At 43.9% G+C, this 21,738-nt stretch overlaps 2 protein-coding genes across 2 annotated transcripts; one reads left to right on the top strand and one right to left on the bottom strand.

Annotated features, from left to right (window-relative positions):
- Window positions 1-1,202: 1,202 nt before the first annotated feature.
- Window positions 1,203-4,912, top strand: LOC126335112 (cuticle protein 67-like). The gene is made up of 2 exons (XM_049998060.1): window positions 1,203-1,284; window positions 4,375-4,912. The coding sequence occupies exons 1-2, from the start codon at window positions 1,276-1,278 to the stop codon at window positions 4,831-4,833; spliced, it is 468 nt and encodes a 155-aa protein (XP_049854017.1). The 5' UTR covers window positions 1,203-1,275; the 3' UTR covers window positions 4,834-4,912.
- Window positions 4,913-13,815: 8,903 nt separating this feature from the next.
- On the bottom strand, window positions 13,816-21,146 carry LOC126335072 (cuticle protein 67-like). Its single transcript, XM_049997958.1, has 2 exons — window positions 21,074-21,146; window positions 13,816-14,408 (listed from the first exon to the last, which is right to left on the bottom strand). Exons 1-2 carry the CDS (start codon window positions 21,080-21,082, stop codon window positions 13,896-13,898), a joined length of 522 nt encoding a protein of 173 aa, XP_049853915.1. The 5' UTR covers window positions 21,083-21,146; the 3' UTR covers window positions 13,816-13,895.
- Between the last annotated feature and the right edge of the window lie 592 nt (window positions 21,147-21,738).

Here is a 21,738-nt window from a genome sequence, read left to right as displayed (position 1 = left end):
TGGAACTGTTATTGATGTATTTTTTATCTTTGGTGTTTTGGTTATTCGTTATCCATACATAAAATTTCAATAAAATGTGTGTGCTTGATATCGTTTTGTGCATTTAGTGTAGCTAGGAGATAACCCTTAGTGTCTATGTATATTTCACATTCCTGCAAGGTATTCGTGATTTCACTTTTGGTATTTTGTGGAGAATTTGTAGGGGGTTTTCAGTTTTGTCGAATTCGTATTTTACATCTTTGAGGCTTGTCAAAAATGTTGTCTTGGTTGTTATCTGTTTCTCTCTTGTGTTCTCTGAATCTAACGATCAAATTTCGTCCCGTATGTCCTACACAAAGTTTTGTGCAGTTCCAGAATGTGATTTTCACCCTGCAGCGGAGTGTGCGCTGATATGAAACTTCCTGGCAGATTAAAACTGTGTGCCCGACTGAGACTCGAACTCGAGACCTATGCCTTTCGGGGGAAAGTGCTCCACCAACTGACCTACCCAAGCGCGACTCACGCCCCGTACTCAGAGCTTTATTTCTGCCAGTACCTCGTCTCCTACCTTCCAAACTTTACAGAAGCTCTCCTGCGAACCTTACAGGACTAGCACTCCTGAAAGAAAGGATATTGCGAAGATATGGCTTAGCCACAGCCTGGGGGATGTTTCCAGAATGAGATTTTCACTCTGCAGCGGAATGTGCGCTGATATGAAACTTCCTGGCAGATCAAAACTGTGTGCAGTTATTTCAGTTAATTTCCTAAATTCCAGGATCTAAGAGTTTCGGGAGTATGGCTTTACCTGAAGTTAGTTTTGTGCTAAAATTAATTGTTTACGAAGGCTAATTTCATGTTCGTGTCCTTTTAGTTTACTTTATTGGGTAGTTTTTCCATATAGATTACGAACAAATCAATAACAGTTCCATAACTACACGAACAGCAACAAATGTCTTTGAGTAACCAACTAGCTGCTAAACTTGCAATTCTACGACAGTCAAAAAAGTATTAGAATATACGTGCGTTATCAGATCATCGAACGATATTAAAACATCAGTGAAAAAAGAAAAAAAAAGTGGGCCCGCGCTGTTGCGAAAACAGAGGTCCCTGCTGGCCGCGCTATGGAAATGCGCCAGCCACCGGCTGCTCGCCTCCGCCGCGGTGCGGGGGGCGTGAACGTTGTCCGGCCGCCGGCACAGCGCCTATAAAACGGCGGCCGGCCGCCTTCCAGGCACACACAGCCCACCAGCTCTCCATCACACCAGACCTGCAACGCAGCGCTCCGCCGACGCCACCATGTACAAAGTGAGTACTACGCGCCCTCGGCAGTACACGCGCTGGCAGTGTCACGAAGCACCAGTGTAAATTGTCCCGACGTTTTGGACCCTACTTCACGTGGTCATCATCAGAGTGATCCTTTATATATCGTCCCCCATGATGAAGGCCATTTGCGAGGATGGCGGAAACGCTGGAATATCTTATACAATGATGCAGCTTCATTGACATGAAATGTCCGTCAGTACTGAAAATATTTACGATTCTCCCTCGCTCTGTAGACACACACAATTTCCTTAGCTGGCATAGACGATGGCTAAGGGCCTTTATCCGTCCTCCGCTCACAATCTATGTGTCAGGTACAGCTTGAATACACTGAAGTCACTTCACAAACCAATTTTGTTCAAACTTATGCGGCAAGTAAGTTAGTTGTTTTGAACATCACTGCGCTGTACTAGGCAAGGAGTTCCCTTCCTCAGTCCTCCAAACGGACATGCCAATTACAGGCATACAGGCAGACTCGGAACTATGTTGCTAACGGCTTTTCTCGTATGAACTAATCATTGCCACAGGTGGTTGAAGCGGAAAGAATCAGCAAAGATCGCAATTTCGAGAGGGTATCTAACTCAGGAGCACTAGATTTGAGTCTAATGCTTACCCACTAAACCAACGAGCTACAGAATCAAAAAGTTCGTTCGTTTTGTATTGGTAATAAGAACTTCATCCAACTATGATCCGTCTTCTGCTCAGATCACATTGCCACAGAACTTCCGAGGAACTTATACAACGTTCATCTCGCTACAGTAGGGATTTATCCACGTTGTGACTACTCGGATTGTTTTTGAATCACTGTGAAAGCTTGTTCATCTCTGATACGATTATTATTCATTGTTCTGCTACTGAGACTAGATCATTATAGCAGCGTCTATTTTAGAGCACATTTCCCCTGCTGTTTGTCAAGGAGGATAGTAGAGACAGAACGTAGCCTTGGGGCGGCTCGTTATGAGTTTTTCATTCTATTAGGCGGGGAATATTTCAAGATGATTCTCAGTCCAGCACGAACTATCATGGGATCGTTTCTTTATTTTTTCCTTTTTTAAGGGATGAAACTCCCATCTATAAGACGATATATGGAGTGTGCAGGTGGAGTTAAGATTCGAGAGTATCACCGTAGGTTTCATTGACATACATTACTCGATACACCCACAAGACAACACTGTGGTGCTCATCTTAAGCGCTTCTACATACTCTTCTTCCTTCTTAAAAACCATACCGTTTTATGGGAAAAGACGAGTCTACATAAAAATATTACTAAATTGTCGGATTCAGTACAAAACAATTCATAACGTTCTGTAGGAGCGAAGGAAGAAGAATTTCCTACCTTAGTATGGTAATTTTACATAGTCTCCTATTTCTCTTCCGTTCTTCTTATTACCCCCTCATTCCTACACCTTCTGTATACCCATTTGCGGAACTATTCTCGCAGCAAATGACATTCAACTGCTGAAGCTATATCAAGTGCTAACGTTTGGTGAAAGCAGTAATGAACAATTTTGCGACGTAGTTTGATGTTCCTGATAGCCATATCTGAATCAAAGCTGGAAAATCACTTTGCTGTAACTGCGGAAGAATACCTGCTCTACGCTTAGGTGACTTCTGGGAAAATATGTTGTCTTTGTCTAAAACAGGAACAAAGTAGCTGTATGACTATTACTTATGAAGAGTTTACAAGCAGAGAGTGACAACATTGTTACATAGTTCTAAGCTCACTCTGTTGTTCATTTCTTCTCATTTTGTAAAATCACTTGAACAATCTCACAAATGAAATAGAATATCCTGAAGTGCGAAAAAGAGTGAGCTTAACGTTCGTTTAGATTCCATATCAGTGATTCATGACACTGGTTCATAGGCTGGAGGTAGTTAAAACGTAAGATACATCATCGAGATACATCATAGGACCTAGCCTAAAGCACACCGCTGCAATCTTCACTACTAATCGACTTTTCCGTCAGTAATATATTGACAGCAAGTACCTTCTGCGGTGTGAAAGCATTCGTTCCTATACGATACAGATCAGCTTCCTTTCTACTTTTTTCCATAGCGAAGCTGCGTTGATGAATAAATGTCGCTTCTAATATTATAATGTTCCAGACGGTCCGTTTAACTAACCACAGTAGAACAGTGATAATTTTTTTATATATCAGGTCCACTTCGTTTTATAATTTGAAAACAAATATAGGAACAGAGTTTTAGATGTCACTAGCGATGAAGGTTTTAGAAGTAGAGTGTTAGGGAAAATGGAAAAATAAAGTATCAGGAGGTTAAGGGATTTACAGTGACTGATAAACCTGGATGACTGGGCCGGAGTTTGAAGTATGCTCGTGCTTGAATATGAGTTCAGCCTTGTATTCAGTTCAACTCCTCCTACAAAACATAATGTACGTCAGTCACTCAGGTGCAATTACTCATAAGTAGCGTCATTTGCAAGTCACCAATAGTTAAATAGAAAGATTTGAAACAGGCGGCCGAACAACCTGAAACTGTCAGTAACGCCATATGATCATTCCATTTCACTCCAAACAAGACAGCAACTGTGTGTACAGAATAAAGTCTCTGCATTCACAAACAAATACATTTACTTATAAAAGTGCATTTTTCACGTGGAAGATATTCTCCCAGAATTGAAGTAAAAAATATTTCCAGCAACTTATCTACGGTCCACGGTTCTGATCAAAGTTTCGGGAAATTCCCATTGGTTCTAAGGCAAATGCTTTAACTGCAAACCCCTCCCTCTACCTCACCAGCTTTGCTGGTATTTGGCTGAAAAAGATTTTTAATCTACAACTGGGCAGAGCTTGGGCAGCCAAGTCTCCCTTTAGAGTAAACATGGTAAGGAGTTCGAGAGATATTTACTGCCACATACTCATAGGAGCATTTCCTCTCTCTTATTTACGACTACTGTCCTCTAATCAATTCTAAACTATGAAACGATGTCTAGAATGCTCACTTCCTGCCATTAAAATTTTGGGTCTTATTAGTTTTGTAACTAATTGTTATTGAACAGTCTGAAGATTTTTCCTCGTACCACTTTACCAAGAACCCCGTCCCTTTTACTTACAGTTCTTGGTTCTCGCCACCGTCCTGGCCGTCGCCAACGCCGGCTACCTGGGAGGCTACGCCGCCCCCGCCGTCGCCTACGGCGCCCCCGCCTACGCCGCCTACGGCGCCCACGCCGTCGCCCCCGCGGCCATCACCTCGCAGCACTCCAACATCCTGAGGAGCTACGGCAACCTGGGACAGGTGTCCACCTACTCCAAGACCATCGACACCCCCTACTCCAGCGTCACCAAGTCTGACGTGCGCGTCAGCAACGACGCCCTGGCCGCCCCCGCCTACGGCTACGCCCGTGCCGCCTACGCCGCCCCCGCCTACGGCTACGCCCGCGCCGCCTACGCGCCCGCCGCCGCCTACGCCGCCCCCGCCGTCGCCGCCCACGGTCTGCTGGGAGTGGCCTACTCCGCTGCCCCCGCCGTCGCCCACCTGTCCTACAGCGCCCCTGCTCTGTCTTACGCCTGGTAGACAGCCCATCATCATAGCACCATCTCATCTCTGACTGTATTTATTTTGCGCTGCATGTAAATAAACCATTTGAAAAGTACTATTTTCTTTTTATGAAAACAAACCACAAACCAATTGAGTGAGGTGCCTCAATGGTTAGCACATGCATTCGGGAGGACTACGATTAAAACCAGCCGCCGTGCGTACAGATGTAGGTTTTCCGTGATTTCCCTAAACCACTCCAGGCAAATGTCGGTATGGTTCCTTTGAAAGGGCACTGCCGATTTCCTTCCACATCCTTGACACAATCCCAGCTTGTACTCTGTCTCTAATGACCTCGACGTGGAAGGGACGCTATACCCAATATTACTTTTAAACCACAAACCAAAGATTCTATACACTGGAATAACAGCATCAAACAGTATGTATTTGTAAGGGCAAAAAACGTAACAACTTCAACGAAGCGTCGCAGAACAAGTGGTTTGTACATAACGTACACAGACTTAATTATTGTGATGAAATTTTACGAGTATATCTGATTATAGGGTGCGTAGTTGTCAAAGTGAATTGTCATGACGTGAGTGTTTTCTGACTGTTAAACAGTTTATTAGATCTAAATCGTTTACAGATGCAGTTCCTGAAGGACAAACGTACACATACACACACACATGCAGGTTTACTAAAGCAACAAAGCAATTAAATACCAAAAAGAGTAGGCTAATAAGAGTTAAGAAAAACTTAACAAGGATCTAACTAGATACAATTGCCTGGCTGATTACTAGAGTAAACAATGAAAAACTACTCATGACATTCTTAGTGAGGATATAAATGGCAATTACTTCCGATATTAAGACATCATGTCCAGAAGTGGAAAGGCAGTGGAATGGATATCCAGAACCAGTTACTTACTTTCCTTCCATGAATCACAACACTATCCAATATTGGTTATCGAATTCACGTGATGAGCTGGTTGTGTAGGTACTTCTCATCATCAGTTTCTCTTTCCCATGAAAAGCTGCAGACCTGCGTAAGAGTGAGTCTGTGCCACTAATGAAAAGATTACTGTTTTCTGCTCAACAATACAAATATGTAATCTTTCTGGAAGCACCAAAAGAGGAATTCGTATAGCGTGTTGAGTACCAGAAGATTAAACATAACTCTCGCTAAGCGCTTCTATTTCCAAAGAAAGTGAAACAGTAACTGGTCATTTATTTTCCTGTCGGAAAAAATGCAACATCCTCACGGACTGTGTTCAGGGTATAATATGCGCATGTATGGGGTTGTAATGTTAGTGGTCCGTTTGTCACAGTCACCTCACAGGCTGTTCAGATGGAGCTCAGGAGACCAGTCTGTGTACTCTCTACCTTGACTCTGTAGGCGTGGCTGTGCTGTGAACCGTGTTCACTCAGCATTCGTTCTACGGCGTAACCGTGCCCCACTGACGAGTACAAGCTTCTGCTGAACATGTGAAGTGGGTCACATTGTGGGCCTGTAGAAAAATGTTGGGCCATACAGGCGGACTGTTGCACATGTTGGGTCCAGTACATCGGTGGTGTGTTGCTGTTTTCAACCATGGTCGGTGGGACATACCCACACCTGTACACCGAGTTGTGGACGACCTCGCAGTATTGACACAAGTGAAGAGTTGAACCATAAAATTACTGATATGCAAAAAGGTGTGAAAGGAAGGAAACTCAACGTTTTGGGAAACTCGAAATTTACAAAACAGAACGAGGTTTCCAAGCAAATTGTTGAACGACCAATTAGAATCGGTGGACCATAATTTCTTTGACATATTTGATGCGGTGCTCTTGACAGCCTGTGCGACCTATTCACTCACTATGATGGATGTTGTGTATCTGTTATGCTCGGAAAGCCACTGTGGTGTCACAAGGCTTAGGTCTGTCCCACCCCTCATTAAACCGACCAAGACTTATATGAATAATTGTAAGAACATTTATTATTATTATGTTCTTTAAGTTTGTTTTTGGGTTTTCAGTAATACTGTGGGAAGAAAGTTTATTTATGTTGCTAATAACGTGGAAGACGTTGCGTAACGATCACCACGGAAGTTCGACGTAGCGGCAAGTGGGCAAGGAATAAAACCGATGCTGCAAACTACCGCGAGCCACGGAAGAGCCTGGGACGCGAGGGCGTCCAGCTTCCTAGGTCGTTGTTGGACATCGTCAAAGGAAGAGATATTCTGCTTTCTCTTTGTAAACAGATCGATCGAGTCTTGAAATGTTCATGTAAAACGCATAGGCGGGTGACACATTAGGTGGGACCCGATGCCTGTAATACTTCCACAGTTATTAAAAAACGGCAAAACCTATAGTTCATCATTTATACAGATAAAAAGTAGTGAAGATATAGGAAAGGAAGACTTGCGGCGTCAGAACGAAAAATGATACATCGCTCAGCAACTGATAAAATAGTAAGTCTGTAATTAAGCAAAAAAAAAAAAAAAACCCACGTAACACTGCACCACCTATAGAGTACTGCTAATGCCATTTATTGGTCACGTTTCTTTTTTGGAGGGAATAGCCTGCCATTTTATACTAAATGCTTGTTATGAGGTCGGATGCAGTTGGTCAGCCTTGCCAGTATATCTTTGCTTGATGAGTACCGCTGCCCGCCAAATGTGTCGCCGTCACGTTTCTACATGCTACAGATATATTTGTGTATGGCCGACCAGAATGGGGTTTTCTTGGTATCGTAGTAATATGTTTCGCATTGGCCCGCATTCGGTGAGATGAATGCCAGTGCGAACGCATGTAGCTTCCCCTGTTCCCGTGCTCCCTCGGTTTGTTTCTGGCTTGGCCTTCCTTAATTTCATGTGCCTATGCACGTTTTCATAGTCGGTTCTTACTACGTTTGTAATGGGTGTATTGATGGTGAGAGCCTTTTATAGCACATTAGTACTTTTTTTGCGTTTACAATACCTAAGACCGTAGTGCCCAGGCAGGTAAAGCCCAGAATATAGGATTTTATCACTCGTCACATTGTATCTAAGTCGTGTTATGAACAGCTTACTGTGTGTAAATTCCTGACTTCCATGTACGAATAAGGGTAAATTATAATATGTAGTTTTGTATGGCGCTAATATGGATAATGCCTTTGCTTCAGATGTTTTTACTCTGTAATTGACGGACTTTATAGTGTGTATAGTATGTACAGTAAGTGTATGCGAAAGTGTCCTTTGTATGGGTATTTGATTAGCACTGATAGTAAAGTTGTACTGTAGTAGTAATGAGTGGTTATACCTTGGAACTGTGTGTGCACTGCTTGGACAGCACTATCTAGTGGCCGGTTGTGAACCACTAGAATCGCAGCAGGTAAATCTGCGCGGAATAGGGCAGTGTGATGCCGACCGTTGTTAGTCGAGCAGCGGTCATGTACCAAATAGTTTTATATTGTGACTTCGGTTTTACATATCTGATGGGAAAGAATCACCATGAGAGCAGATGTTTTTATTTTTATTTTTCGTGGCAATGATTTTATATCAGCTGGTCTGCCTCATGTATCGTTATATCCAAATGGATTATAAATGTTAAGCTACATTCAGGTATGTGGTACTGTACTAATAATAATATATACAATGTAAGTCATGTAAGCCCTCCCGCAAACCTGTCACGCCTCACTACGCACTTTGTGTTCGCTGCAAGACCTCTCTTCAATTGAACATGTGTGGGACATGATGAAGCGGCACATGTTGTTGTAACAGAACCCTTGTGTGGGGTCAGTAACTCGTGGACGAATGCACTCGGGAAAGTCACCTCGCCAGGTATCCACCGTACACGAGCACGTCCACGACTCGCATACAGGCAGTACCTACTCTCATCACTGGAGATACCAGAATACCTTTCCACTCTCCAGTCACATCCTTGACGACACCAGAGTAGCCATGATTGGCGGTTCCGTAGTGTCGGTGGTTGCCTCGTCAGAGGCACATGTGCTCGTTCTCCAGGACCTACGAGAAGCACTGCCGAATTGCAACAAAAGGTGCTTGGGACAGTCTATCGCAGGATGCGCCTTTATAATCGGCTGCTTGCGGCGTTTCCTGCCTGCGTTGCCGCCAGAGAGGATGTACGGTGTACTGATGCGACTGTTTGGGCACATGTTTCTTATTTGGTCATAATTTGTGATATACACTCCTACAATAATGAAGTATCTGCACCTCACTTTCCACTGTCCGTTAGGGTGTTGAGTTTATTTTCCGACAATGTACCATCTCCAAAAGCCGTTACTAATGGCACTTTTGCAGTTTTATCTGACGTGACATTAAAACTATCCTTGAGGTCACTTTCGTGTATTTTTGAATAATAACTATCGCAGTTTTTTCATCTGAAACTGATGAACGCAGACAGCTGGGTTGACGCTCGACTTGGACGTGCCTGGTCCAAATGCAAGTGGTGGAACACATTTTCACGGCCTTTATTTCACTGGAAGTGTGAAGAGATGTAGACTAAAATTAGCGCCCGCGTCGGGTAAGGTCTGTGGCCCCCTCGGTTCTAATAGGCAGGGCTAGGCTACGTGGTTACACCTCCGTCACTAACACAGAAACGGCGCTAAAATTTCACACATTTCACTCTCATGTAGTCTCAATACGTATTCTTAATATACAACTTTGACACTTTGCGAAGGAAAGTTACTAACTTGGGTAAAAGAAGGAAACCTATCCAATAAACCGCCCTGTTTCCCAGCTAACACTGCTACTGACTTTTGTAGCTCAGTTCGTGTTGAGACTGAAAATGGTATGTTTTTCAACGATAAAAAGGAACCAATAAGATAGATGAATGGTAATCGTTTTACTGCGTAGAACGTTTTACATTCGAAGGAAGATGTGTCATCAATGTCTTACTGAAACGTATACCACAGCTCTTATTTACGTATTGTGTCACATGTGATTTAAACATATGTACTGCCATAAGTACCACTGCGTAATAAGGGAAGTAGAATTATTTCAACTTGACAGAAATATGGTTATTTAACGGAGTGTTTCGCGACGACATACAGGTTTAAAATTTTCTGTATGTTTAAACTGCATCATCTACCAGCACGAACTTGACGTTTCGAAAAGCTTCACCATCGTCAGGAGCTGAGTGACTGCCCGGAATAACGAGTTATTATTCTTGAAGTGATGACACATTAGGTGAGATTTTGAATGATGCGGAAATGCTGGAAATGAGTGGTAGAGATAGTACCCGACCTCATAAAGAAAAATGACGGGGATCTTTGACTAGATTTTGCTACTAAGCATGTTTAACAGAATTGGGGACTCCATTCTCTTTCCTGCGTTTCACCTAAAATTACAAGCCTGAAGTACAAGAGATCAGCATATGGAATCGGTGTATTTACTGGATATATTTGTTTAAATTTCACACTTTTATTAATTTCTCTCTAATACTAATTAACAATTTTTATTTCTAATTTTAAAAGACTTTAAATATGCTATACATTCCAGTTTTTTATTTGGACATAAATGGCATAAATTTCGCACTTTACAATACCTTGGTTACGAAATTTTTCATCACATTTTCTTATTCGTTAAATCGAGAACAGTAATAATTTTTTGAAAGCAAACTCAGTTTTTCATAAAAAAAACAGTCATAGAAAAGAAAATATATAATCTTTACTATTTTGGCGATGTGTCACAATCCGCAGTTTCTACAAAGCTTCCTTTCAGAATTACGTCTAATAATATGATGAATTTTATTTTTATAAATTTTGTTAATGTAAATTTTGTAACTGTTCACTCGTCTATGCAGAAAACTATGTACAAATGTTAATTTCGCCAGTTTCCGGTTTTGTAACAATCTACAGCTTCACGCTGTAATATATCATTTCATATGTGCTGGAAAGTAATTACTCTTTGTCTCAGGCTCCTATAAGACAGTCTTCGTCTGGACGCGAATAGTAAAGTAGTGTTTTTTCTACAGACAGAATACGCGCCACCTACGACTTCATGTTTTGGAAACTGTTATTTTCACTGAAAATACATTCGGAATGCTTTACAGATTTCTTGACTGATGACAGTGATCAGTATAAAATGCGTGTATACTTGAAAGAAGACTCTCTTTAGTGATGTATCGAAAACTGATGCATTTTGCCTTAGCTGCATGGGAAAAAGAAAGGAAATATGAAAACGTGAATAAATGTTCACTAATAGCCGATAAGCCTTGACCTGTACATCATTGCCTTTGGAGGCATAGATACATTCACTAAAAAAGATGAGCATTACAATTTTTTATCATTATATCATCCATTTAGATCTGTTTTTTAACGTTGCTAGTTTTCGTAGTACGCTGAAGAGCCAAAGAAACTGGTACACCTGCCTAACGTCGTGCATGGCCCCCGCGAGCACGGAGAATATCCGCAACACGAACTGACGTGGACTCGAATAATGTCTGAAGTACTGCTGGAGGGAACTGATGTCGTGAATCCTGCAGGGCTGTCCATAAATCGGTAAGTGTACGAGGTGGTGGAGATCTCTTCTGAACTGCACGTTGCAGGGCATCCCTGATATGCTCAATAATGTTCATGTCTGGGGAGTTTGGTGGCCAGAGGAATTGTGTGAACTCAGAAGACTGTTCCTGGAACCACGCTGTAGTAATCCTGGACGGGTAGGGTGTCGCCTTGTCCTGCTGGAATTGCCCAAGTCCAACCAAGTTAAACCAAAAGAATGGCCCTGAATGAGAAGCAATCCTGACAGTAACCTATACATTTTATTAAGCAATTACCTCTCAAAAATCTTCATTACGCGAAGTGCTGCAGTACAGCGCACGTCAATACTGCCAGCTAAATAAAAGATTCTACTAAAGCCACTAACTACTAATAGGCATGTGGTTAGCAAAGGAAAGAGTTTGTTGTAAACCAAATAATGTATTTTTTACCTTGATAATGTGACATCCAGTTCAAACACGAATATAAATCGTCATTGACATCCAGTACAAAGTTATATAATCATGAATCAATTTCAATCTCCAAGTTGGGTACTTCCAGATCGTTAGCCTACGCTCACACTTCAGACCTCTACCCTCCATCAGTGCTATCTTCTCTCATCTAACATCCATCACCGCTAGCTGTTCGCCTCTAAGTGCCCAACAGTACTTCCATCACTGCTGGCGAGTAACATCCAACAACGATTCCAACCAGCCACAGAGTCTCTTACAAAGAAAGCGCAGTCAGAGATCCAACGTAAAGCGCTATACAGCGCTGCCAACACAGAAGCAGCCCACTAATAAAGTGACTGATGGAGATGAAGATTCCCAGAATCTCCATACGTCGCTGGATGCCGTTCGTTTCCACCAAGCAGCATCAATGAACTACATCAGCATGATATGAATATGTGACGTGATACGTGCGAGAAAGTAATTGCAGCTTTTTCAACATTAGCGTATCTTAGTTCCAGATCTCGGAATGTTTGTATCTCGCCGAAATGAGAATATCACTCCACAAATGCTACGAGGGGCAAGCAGACGCACGTGACAGCAAATCCACCTCTGCACCGACAATGGATATCAGCACACAGAGAGAGTTTGAAATATGTAAGAAGTACGTAAGAACATTCTTGCATGCACCTCTTTCTGCTACTTACGAGTGGCGTTTAAGAGGTAATGCAACAATTTTTTTTCTCGAGCAATTTCGGTTGGAAAATGCGGAAATTGTTGTGGGGAGATCGTGTAATATTCCCGCTTTGGCCCCTATGGCTCTACAAAATCCCGATAGGTGGCGACGCTATACGTAACCTTCAAAATGGCAACGCAGGTGCGTTCAAAACAAATGGTTCAAACCTAACTAACCTAAGGACATCACACAACACCCAGCCATCACGAGGCAGAGAAAATCCCTGACCCCGCCGGGAAACGAACCCGGGAACCGGGGCATGGGAAGCGAGAACGCTACTGCACGACCACGAGCTGCGGACCGTTCAAAACAGAAAACTGTCATTTCTTTTGCCGAAAAACCAGAGCGTCGCAGTTGTTCATGGGCGCCTGCAGAATGTCTGCGAAGATCTGTCAGTAAACAAAAGCACGGTGGGTCGTTGGAAGAGGCGTCTGCCGTCATCGTACGAGGTCGCACAATCCTATCCGATATCCGACGTGCCGGCTGCCATCACTCGGCTGTGACTCCTGCACTGTTGGAACGTGCGGACACAGTCATTCGAAGTGATCGACGGCTCACAATCAGACACTTAGCTGCACAAATCGATGTCTGCGCACCCGAGAAAAGCTCACAAAACTTCACTGAACTATTTTTCATCCACCCTACAGCCCCGAAATCGCACCTTCAGACTTCCATCTGTTTGTCCCACAGAAAGATTCACTCCGCTGGAAACAGTACGTGGTTGATGGGGACTTCATTGTTCCACCAAGACGTTTCCCCCGAAATCGATCAGTACAGTGGTACCAAGTGTGCAAACAGACCCTCACAGTAAGTTGGAGTAATACTGTTGTACTGAGCGGAGATTGTTGAAAAGTGTGATTTTGTACCCGAAAGAGTGGAGAATAAGTGTATTGGAATCCTAAATAAATCAATCCTGCTTTCAGAAATAAAATGTGTTGCTTTACTTTTTTAGTGCCACTCCAACTAGAGAAACATTTCATGTTCTTTTCATGTTGCTTCTTGTTTCAATACAAAACTAAAACTAAACTCCGTCTGAATAGGCCTCGGAAAGCCCAACGGTACCGACCGGCCGCCGTATCATCCGCAGCAGAAAGGCGTCACTGGATACGGATATGGGAGGCAAGTGGTTATTGGATATGGGAGGCAAGTGGTTATTAGCACACCACTCTCCCAGCTATTCTCAGTTTTCGGGACCGGAACCGCTGCTTCTCAGTCAAGCAGTTCCTCAATTGACCTCACAATACAATATTTCAATACAATAACATTAAACCTTTACGATCTTGACTTCTGGCCCGCCCTGTAGGTATATTGTTTGTTTTCCCCAGTGGTGCGTTATGTGGAGTCTATGGAAGGAGATAATAAATATGAGCCAGAGTGTTACGATTCGAAAGATTTATTTACATGAAGCACGGAATAAATACAGTCAGAGATGAGATGGTAGTATGGTGACAGGCTGTCTACCAGGCGTAAGACAGAGCAGGGGCGCTGTAGGACAGGTGGGCGACGGCGGGGGCGGCGGAGTAGGCCACTCCCAGCAGACCGTGGGCGGCGACGGCGGGAGCGGCGTAGGCAGCGGGGGCGGCGTAGGCGCGCGCGTAGGCAGGGGCGGCGTAGGCGGCGGGGGCGGCGTAGGCGCGTGCGTAGGCAGGGGCGGCGTAGGACACAGCAGGGGCGGCCACGTGGGCGACGGCGTCGTTGCTGACGCGCACGTCAGACTTGGTGACGCTGGAGTAGGGCGTGTCGATGGTCTTGGAGTAGGTGGACACCTGTCCCAGGTTGCCGTAGCTCCTCAGGATGTTGGAGTGCTGGGAGGTGATGGCCGCCGGGGCGACGGCGTGGGCGCCGTAGGCGGCGTAGGCGGGGGCGCCGTAGGCAACGGCGGGGGCGGCGCCGTAGGCCACAGCGGGGGCGGCGTAGCCTCCCAGGTAGCCGGCGTTGGCGACAGCCAGGACGGTGGCGAGAACCAGGAACTGTAAAAGGGACAGTGCTGTTGGTAATATGACACAGGGCAAAAGGGTTTTAATATCATGTCGGACATAATTATGTAAACTCTCAGTATCTAAAAGATCAATTAATGAATATGGGTCCACGTCATATTTGGTACTGCTTGTGCTGTTCCTTGATAACCAAATCTGAGAGGAAACAGTAATTTCCACTACAAGCCTAATAGAGAATATGGAGAAAAGTCTGTACTCATATTTCGGTACCTTAACATTTTATTGTGGCTATCTGAATCTCAGACTACGTATGCTGATTTTTTTTTTATTCCTAGTGAGATCAGAGTGAAAAGGATAACTTGGTATACCCAACTTACCAAAGTTATTTGATAATTTCTCAAAAGGTAACTTGCATTTTCTGCAAATTACTAATTATGTGTACAATACTAACCACAGTACATCTTCTACTGCAATTGTGTTTACTCAAGATATGACGTGAACCACTATAAAAGGATAAGACCTCTACTACTGAACTAATTGTACAGGATTCTAATCTGATTGCGAAATACGCCCATGAGATGAAACATACTCTAAGTTAAGGGCTGTAGTAAGATGTAATGAAAAATTTCTTCTCAGTATAGGAATCAGGTAAAGGAACTGTAGCTCGATAATCCAGTCAGTTTCGGCAATTCCCCCTGCAAAGAGTAATATCGGTGACATCGTTGAAGATGATACTTCATTTCAGAGAGAGATTGCTACTCGTTGATTTTACGAGTATTTCCCCTTTTTGAGACATCGTAGATTCTCTTCAGATGCAGTGCATATTTGATGTACTATTTCAGATAACAATGTGTACTCTTGTTTATAAATAGCATTGTTTTCTGTTACGTGGCAAAATGTGAGACGCCACAAATTGTTCTGATATCTTGCTGTACTGAATAATACATGTTAAGCTTGTCAGCATCTGTTTATATCGATGCAAAAGATAAGACGTAGAGGTCTGTGGAAGTTTATGAGTGAGAGAAGAACAACCTCAGAACAAGCGACAAATCTGTAAGTTCTTGAATAGCACGAGAAACAGTTGACAAATATACCTTCTTCCGTCTATTTATATGTGATCATTTCTACGAACACCTCAAGATACGGTACTAGCTTTCGTAATCGTGATGTTTTTCTAACGTTAAGGCGAGTATGAGAAAGCTGGGAATGCGAATGTTGTACACATTCATGTCGATGCAAGCGGTCTGGCGTGTGTAAACACCTTTAATTGACTGTAGCACATTTAAATCTGCTTATAAACTACACGGTACACTGTATAGTGCTAGGCGGAGGGTGCCTCGTAACAAAATTAGCGAATCCCTATCCTAGTCAAGTCACGAGTTGAACAATGTCAGTACCCCACTGCACGTGCCCTAATCTGTCTCTTATCTTATTCTCATAATACCTAAGCGAGATAAAATATGGCCTCACTAGAATCGTCGCACAGTCTTCCTCGAATAATGTTTCTCTAAATATTGACACAATGTGACACTCTCAAGATATTCACTATTAATCTCTTACTCGGAAACTGTAGTGTTCTTTCTCGCTAGAGGCATTATACTAATTTTATTCACATTTAAAGAGAGCTGTCATTCATCACACAATGCGGAAATTTCATCCAGGCACTGTAGACAGGACTTGAAATGAATCCAGTATTCATCTAATCGAAAATAATACACAGATTATAAGTCACGAATGAATAAGCAAACCCACCAGAATAATTGTTAGGTTTACCTAGAATTCCAAATTCTCGAATAACCCTCCTTTTCACAGAAGTTTCTAGATGCTATCAACTGACAATTGGCGGCTGACAGCATCTGGAGACTTCCTTAGTTCCTGTTTCGTGGATTCGTCTCCACAAATCACCTTTGGAGTACAGTCTGAAGATGGAAGATGGTCCGCCTCTGGAGTTAAACCGGCCACCAGTACAATTGTGAAACTGATCGCTACTTTTCCCAAAATGTTTTTGAAAATATGTGAGCGACTGAAAATACTTTGTATCAAGTAAACATGAAGAGTCGCCTGGAAGCTTCAGGAAGAGTATGAAAGATCGAAAGGTTCCGAGATGACTAACACAGGAAAAAGTGAATCGCTGCATCCTGCTTGGCAAAGACACAAGTAAACGCGATTTAATTTGATTACCACAAAGAGAGACGCCTTGATGTTTATAAGTCTCAGCACTGGAGGAAAGAAAGGTGTACACAGTGTTCTGCGGAATGGAGGGTGTGAGGGGAGGGAGGGAGAAGGTGAACACAGCAAGGAAAATTATTTGCTGTTGAACAAGCCCCTCAGTTATTCTGAGATTCATCAGAAACCTGACGCGAGTAGAATACTGATTCAAGGACTGGTGGCGTAGTTGCCGTCAAAGGACAAAAGTCCTCTTAAAAAAGCAAAAAAAAGAAAGATGGAAACCATGGCGTTACATATGTCAACTGACTATTGCTATTGAAACTTCCTCGCAGATTAAAACTGTGTGCCCGACCGAAACTCGAACTCGGGACCTTTGCCTCTCGAGGGCATGTTTCATATCAGCGCACACTCCGCTGCAGAGTGAAAATCTCATTCTGGAAACATCCCGCAGGCTGTGGCTAAGCCATGTCTCCGCAGTATCCTTTCTTTCAGGAGTGTTAGTTCTGCAAGGTACGCAGGAGATCTTCTGTAAAGTTTGGAAGGTAGGAGATGAGATACTGGCAGATGTAAAGCTGTGAGTACCGGGCGTGAGTTGGTAGAGCACTTGCCCGCGAAAGGCAAAGGTCCCGAGTTCGAGTCTTGGTCGGGCACACAGTTTTAATCTGCCAGGAAGTTTCTTATCAGCGCACACTCCGCTGCAGAGTGAAAATCTCATTCTGGACTATTCCTAATGTTCCAAAAAGTACGGACGCAGAGAATTACAGGCCAATATCGCTGATGTGTCTCTCTAGCAGAGAGCATATTCCAAGTTCAAACGAGCCACCTAAAAAGAACGAAATTGACGTTTAGTTTGCTCCAAGGAATAGTAATAGGACCCTCCCAGTACACACAAACGATTTATCAAATAGGATCAGCAGCACTAAAATCCACAGGGTCGCCGTCCATTGGTAGCGTTGCTGTCTCCAGATCCTTGCAGTACCGGGTTCGATTTCCGGCGAGGATGGTGATATTCACCTCTCAGAGACTGAGCGTTCTGTTGTTGTCACAATCATTTCATCATCATCGACCCGCAAGTCACCGAAGTGACGTCAAATAGAAAGACTTGCCCTAAGTGGTAGAACAGGCCCAAGCGGGGTCTCCCAACAAGTAACGCCACACGATCGTTCCCCCTCCCTCCAACATTCCCCCCCCCCCCCCCCCCCCCCGACTAGTAATGCCATAAGTGTGTGTATTTTTTTTTTTTTTTCAACGGTATATTTAGACTAGAGGATTATTGCTGAAAGTCGGTAGCAAGTCACATCGTATTTTAGAGGCAATACTGAGAACTGATCTGAAAGATCGCGTAAAGTCTGTGTTGATAAAGGGGAATGGAAGACTTAGATTTATTGGAAGGTGGTTACCGAGAAACTGCGCTGCATCTGTAAAGGAAATCACGCTCAAGACATCGGTGAGAGCAGTTCTAGAGAACGGTTCCAGTGTTCTGTATTCTGACAATAGACATGTAACGTATTGGGAGGCACGCTGCAAGTATTGTAAGATGTCTGTATGGGCCATACGAAGGTGTAAGCGAAATGCTCAGAGAATGTAAATGGGAATTACTGGAAGAAAGGCGACATAGTTCTCCCGAAACCTGTTGGGTAATTTTAGGAAACTTCCTTGCATTCGAAGAAGGTTGTCTGTCGAATACCAAGCTTAAATTCCGCGAGAGTAAGAAGAAACAAATTAGGTTGTACAGAACATACAGACTGCAATTTTTGTCTTCTTCCATACGCCAACGAAATAGGACAGAAAATAGATGACATTCCTATGAGATACAGGCAACGGCCTTGCCGCAGTGGATACACCGGTTACCGTCAGATCACCGCAGTTAAGCGCTGTCGGGTGTGGCTGGCACTAGATGGGTGACCATCGGGGCCGCCAGGAGCTGTTGCCATTTTTCGCGGTGCACTCAGCCTCGTGATGCCAATTGAGGAGCTACTCGACCGAACAGTAGCGTCTCCGGTCACAGAAAACCATCATAACGACCGGAAGATCGATGTGCTGACCACACGCCCCTCCTATTCGCATCATCAGCTGAGTATTACACGGCAATCGGATGGCCCCAATGGGCCACTTGTGGCCTGAAGAGGGAGTGCTATGAGGTACCATCCGCTAGCTATTATCCAGTGGCTAGAGTATACGAGGTAGATGAGCCAATAACACCCACGCAGTGACGGCTACTATATACGTGGTAGGTGTGTGTTATCACGCTCTTTCACAGCCATTGTCACGAGCCGTCCAGATTTCGCCTTTCTGTGAGTTCTCTAAATCGATTGAATAGGGTTGGCGATTTAATGCCCCCTTGTCAAATCTGAGTTGGTGGTCCGGCCCTGATTTCTTCATCGTCAAAGGAAGATGAAGCCATAAAAACGTTTCCTCGAATTACTAGTCTCGACAAAATATTCCTACATTTCGGTCAGTATTATAAGCAACCTTCAGCAAAGTTACTGCGTGGATCTTTGCGTTATTAACTTTATGATAGCCACCCGCAACGGTGACCGAAACATAGAATTAGTGAACAGTATGCTGTTTGATATTTTATTTTTGTATATAAGCTTATTTCGGCTTTCGGATTTATTTTTTTTTAATCAGTACATCTGCAAACAATAGCATTTAGTTATATTTTACATAATATATAACTTATAAAAGTTTTTTTACATTGGATATTGTACTCACATCCCGATGTTCAAAATGGTTCAAATGGCTCTGAGCACTAAGGGACTTAACATCTATGGTCATCAGTCCCTTGAACTTAGAAATAGTTAAACCTAACTAACATAAGGACAGCACACAACACCCAGTCATCACGAGGCAGAGAAAATCTCTGACCCCGCCAGGTATCGAACCCGAGAACCCGGGCGCGGGAAGCGAGAACGCTACCGCACGACCACGAGCTGCGGACCATTCTGATCTTGTAAACGGACATTTACCAACTTTGAATAAACAGTCACTGCTGTACGTAGTTGTTGGATGTAACACTTTTCTTTTTCAGTAGCGTTTGAAAGCGGTTCGATGATACGATGTTGCAGATATATTATAATACGTATTTATAGTGCGTATTTCGTTATTTTGACAGTGGAGACAGGTTGCAGCCTTGTCTTACCACTGAAACTACTCTGAACCATGAACTTAATTTACCGTCAACTCTAACTGCTGCCTGACTATCTACATCTACATCTACATGACTACTCTGCAATTCACATTTAAGTGCTTGGCAGAGGGTTCATCGAACCACAATCATACTATCTCTCTAAAGTTCCACTCCCGAACGGCGTGCGGGAAAAACGAACACCTAAACCTTTCTGTTCCAGCTCTGATTTCTCTTATTTTATTTTGATGATCATTCCTACCTGTGTAGGTTGGGCTCGACAAAATATTTTCGCATTCGGAAGAGAAAGTTGGTGAGTGAAATTTCGTAAATAGATCTCGCCGCGACGAAAAACGTTTTTGCTTTAATGACTTCCATCCCAACTCGTGTATCATATCTGCCACACTCTCTCCCCTATTACGTGATATGCATAACGAGCTGCCCTTTTTGGCACCCTTTCGATGTCTTCCGTCAATCCCACCTGGTAAGGATCCTACACCGCGCAGCAATATTCTAACAGCGGACGAACGAGTGCAGTGTAAGCTGTCTCTTTAGTGGACTTGTTGCATCTTCTAAGCGTCCTGCCAATGAAACTCAACCTTTGGCTCGCCTTCCCCAAAATATTATCTATGTGGTCTTTCCAACCGAAGTTGTTCGTAACTTTAACATCCAGGTACTTAGTTGAATTGACAGCCTTGAGAATTGTACTATTTATCGAGTAATCGAATTCCAACGGATTTCTTTTGGAACTCTTGTGGATCACCTCACACTTTTCGGTACTTAGCGTCAACCGCCACCTGCCACACCATACAGCAATCTTTTCTAAAGCGCTTTGCAACTGATACTGGTCTGTGGATGACCTTACTAGACGGTAAATTACAGCATCATCTGCGAACAACCTAAGAGAACTGCTCAGATTGTCACCCAGGTCATTTATACAGATCAGGAACAGCAGAGGTCCCAGGACGCTTCCCAGAGGAACACCTGATATCACTTCAATTTTACTCGGTGATTTACCGTCTATTTCTACGAACTGCGACCTTCCTGGCAGGAAGACCTTTATGTAAAGACCTTTAGTTGCTTTCAAAAGTTTGTCTCCTATTCCATAATCTCGTAGAACAGACAATAACTGCCTCCTAGGAACCAGGTCATACGCCTTTTCTAGATCTATAAATTACGTATTATGTAATACATAAATCAGCGCTATTGTCGGCAGATGTTCTCATCAAGGCAATAAGGCCGAAATAAAATATCAAGCAGCATAGTGTCATAATTCTCTGCATAATATCCTACGGTGACATAGTACGTGCTGCAGGTCCCATAGTAAAGAAACAAGTGACCGAAACGTAGAGGCGTGATGCGACGCGACGCTGTGAGACTCCCAGGATCGGGCACTACTCACTTTGTACATGGCGGTGGAGAGTGGTGGCTGCGGGCACGGGTCCTCTGGAGAGCTGGAGTGCTGTGTGCCCGGCCAGCGTCGGCGCGCCGCTTTATACCCGCCGCCGCAGTCGCCGTCGACGCCCAGCCGGACAAGATCCGCGGAGCCGCCCGTCGCCCCGCGCCGCTCCCCCGCCCGTCGCATTTCAATAGCGCCGCCAGGACAGGACCGCCGTTTTCGGACAGGCGGTTATTAGCCGCCACCTGCCGTGTTGTACCGGCCCGCCGGTTGCGTGGCGACCGCACCAGGTAGCCCGCTACTTAAAACCAGGGTCGCCAGGTTTTTTTCTGGACACAGTTGGGGTTTTCTACGAACCTGACACTTCTAAACTGCAATCTATTTTTCCAAGCTGACAGCTGGTATTAACACGTCTTCATACAAGTGTCGTTTACATTACAATTGTTGGATTAAAGGGGGCCATTCAACGGAAAGCAGAAGCGTTGAGTTTCGACAGCCCCACACAGACGAAAGGAACCTTCCTAGCTTCGGAGTTATCCTCTGGCGTGCTAAACACACACACACACACACACACACGGAGCCGGCTAGATTGCGGTCTCGCGCCTGTGTGTGTGTGTGTGTGTGTGTGTGTGTGTGTGTGTGTGTGTGTGTGTGTCAGAGTGTCTGTG

Source organism: Schistocerca gregaria, chromosome 1 (genome assembly GCF_023897955.1).
Source record: "Schistocerca gregaria isolate iqSchGreg1 chromosome 1, iqSchGreg1.2, whole genome shotgun sequence".
NCBI classification, from domain to species: Eukaryota; Metazoa; Arthropoda; class Insecta; order Orthoptera; family Acrididae; genus Schistocerca; species Schistocerca gregaria.
This window is presented reverse-complemented; position numbering and strand designations above follow the sequence as displayed.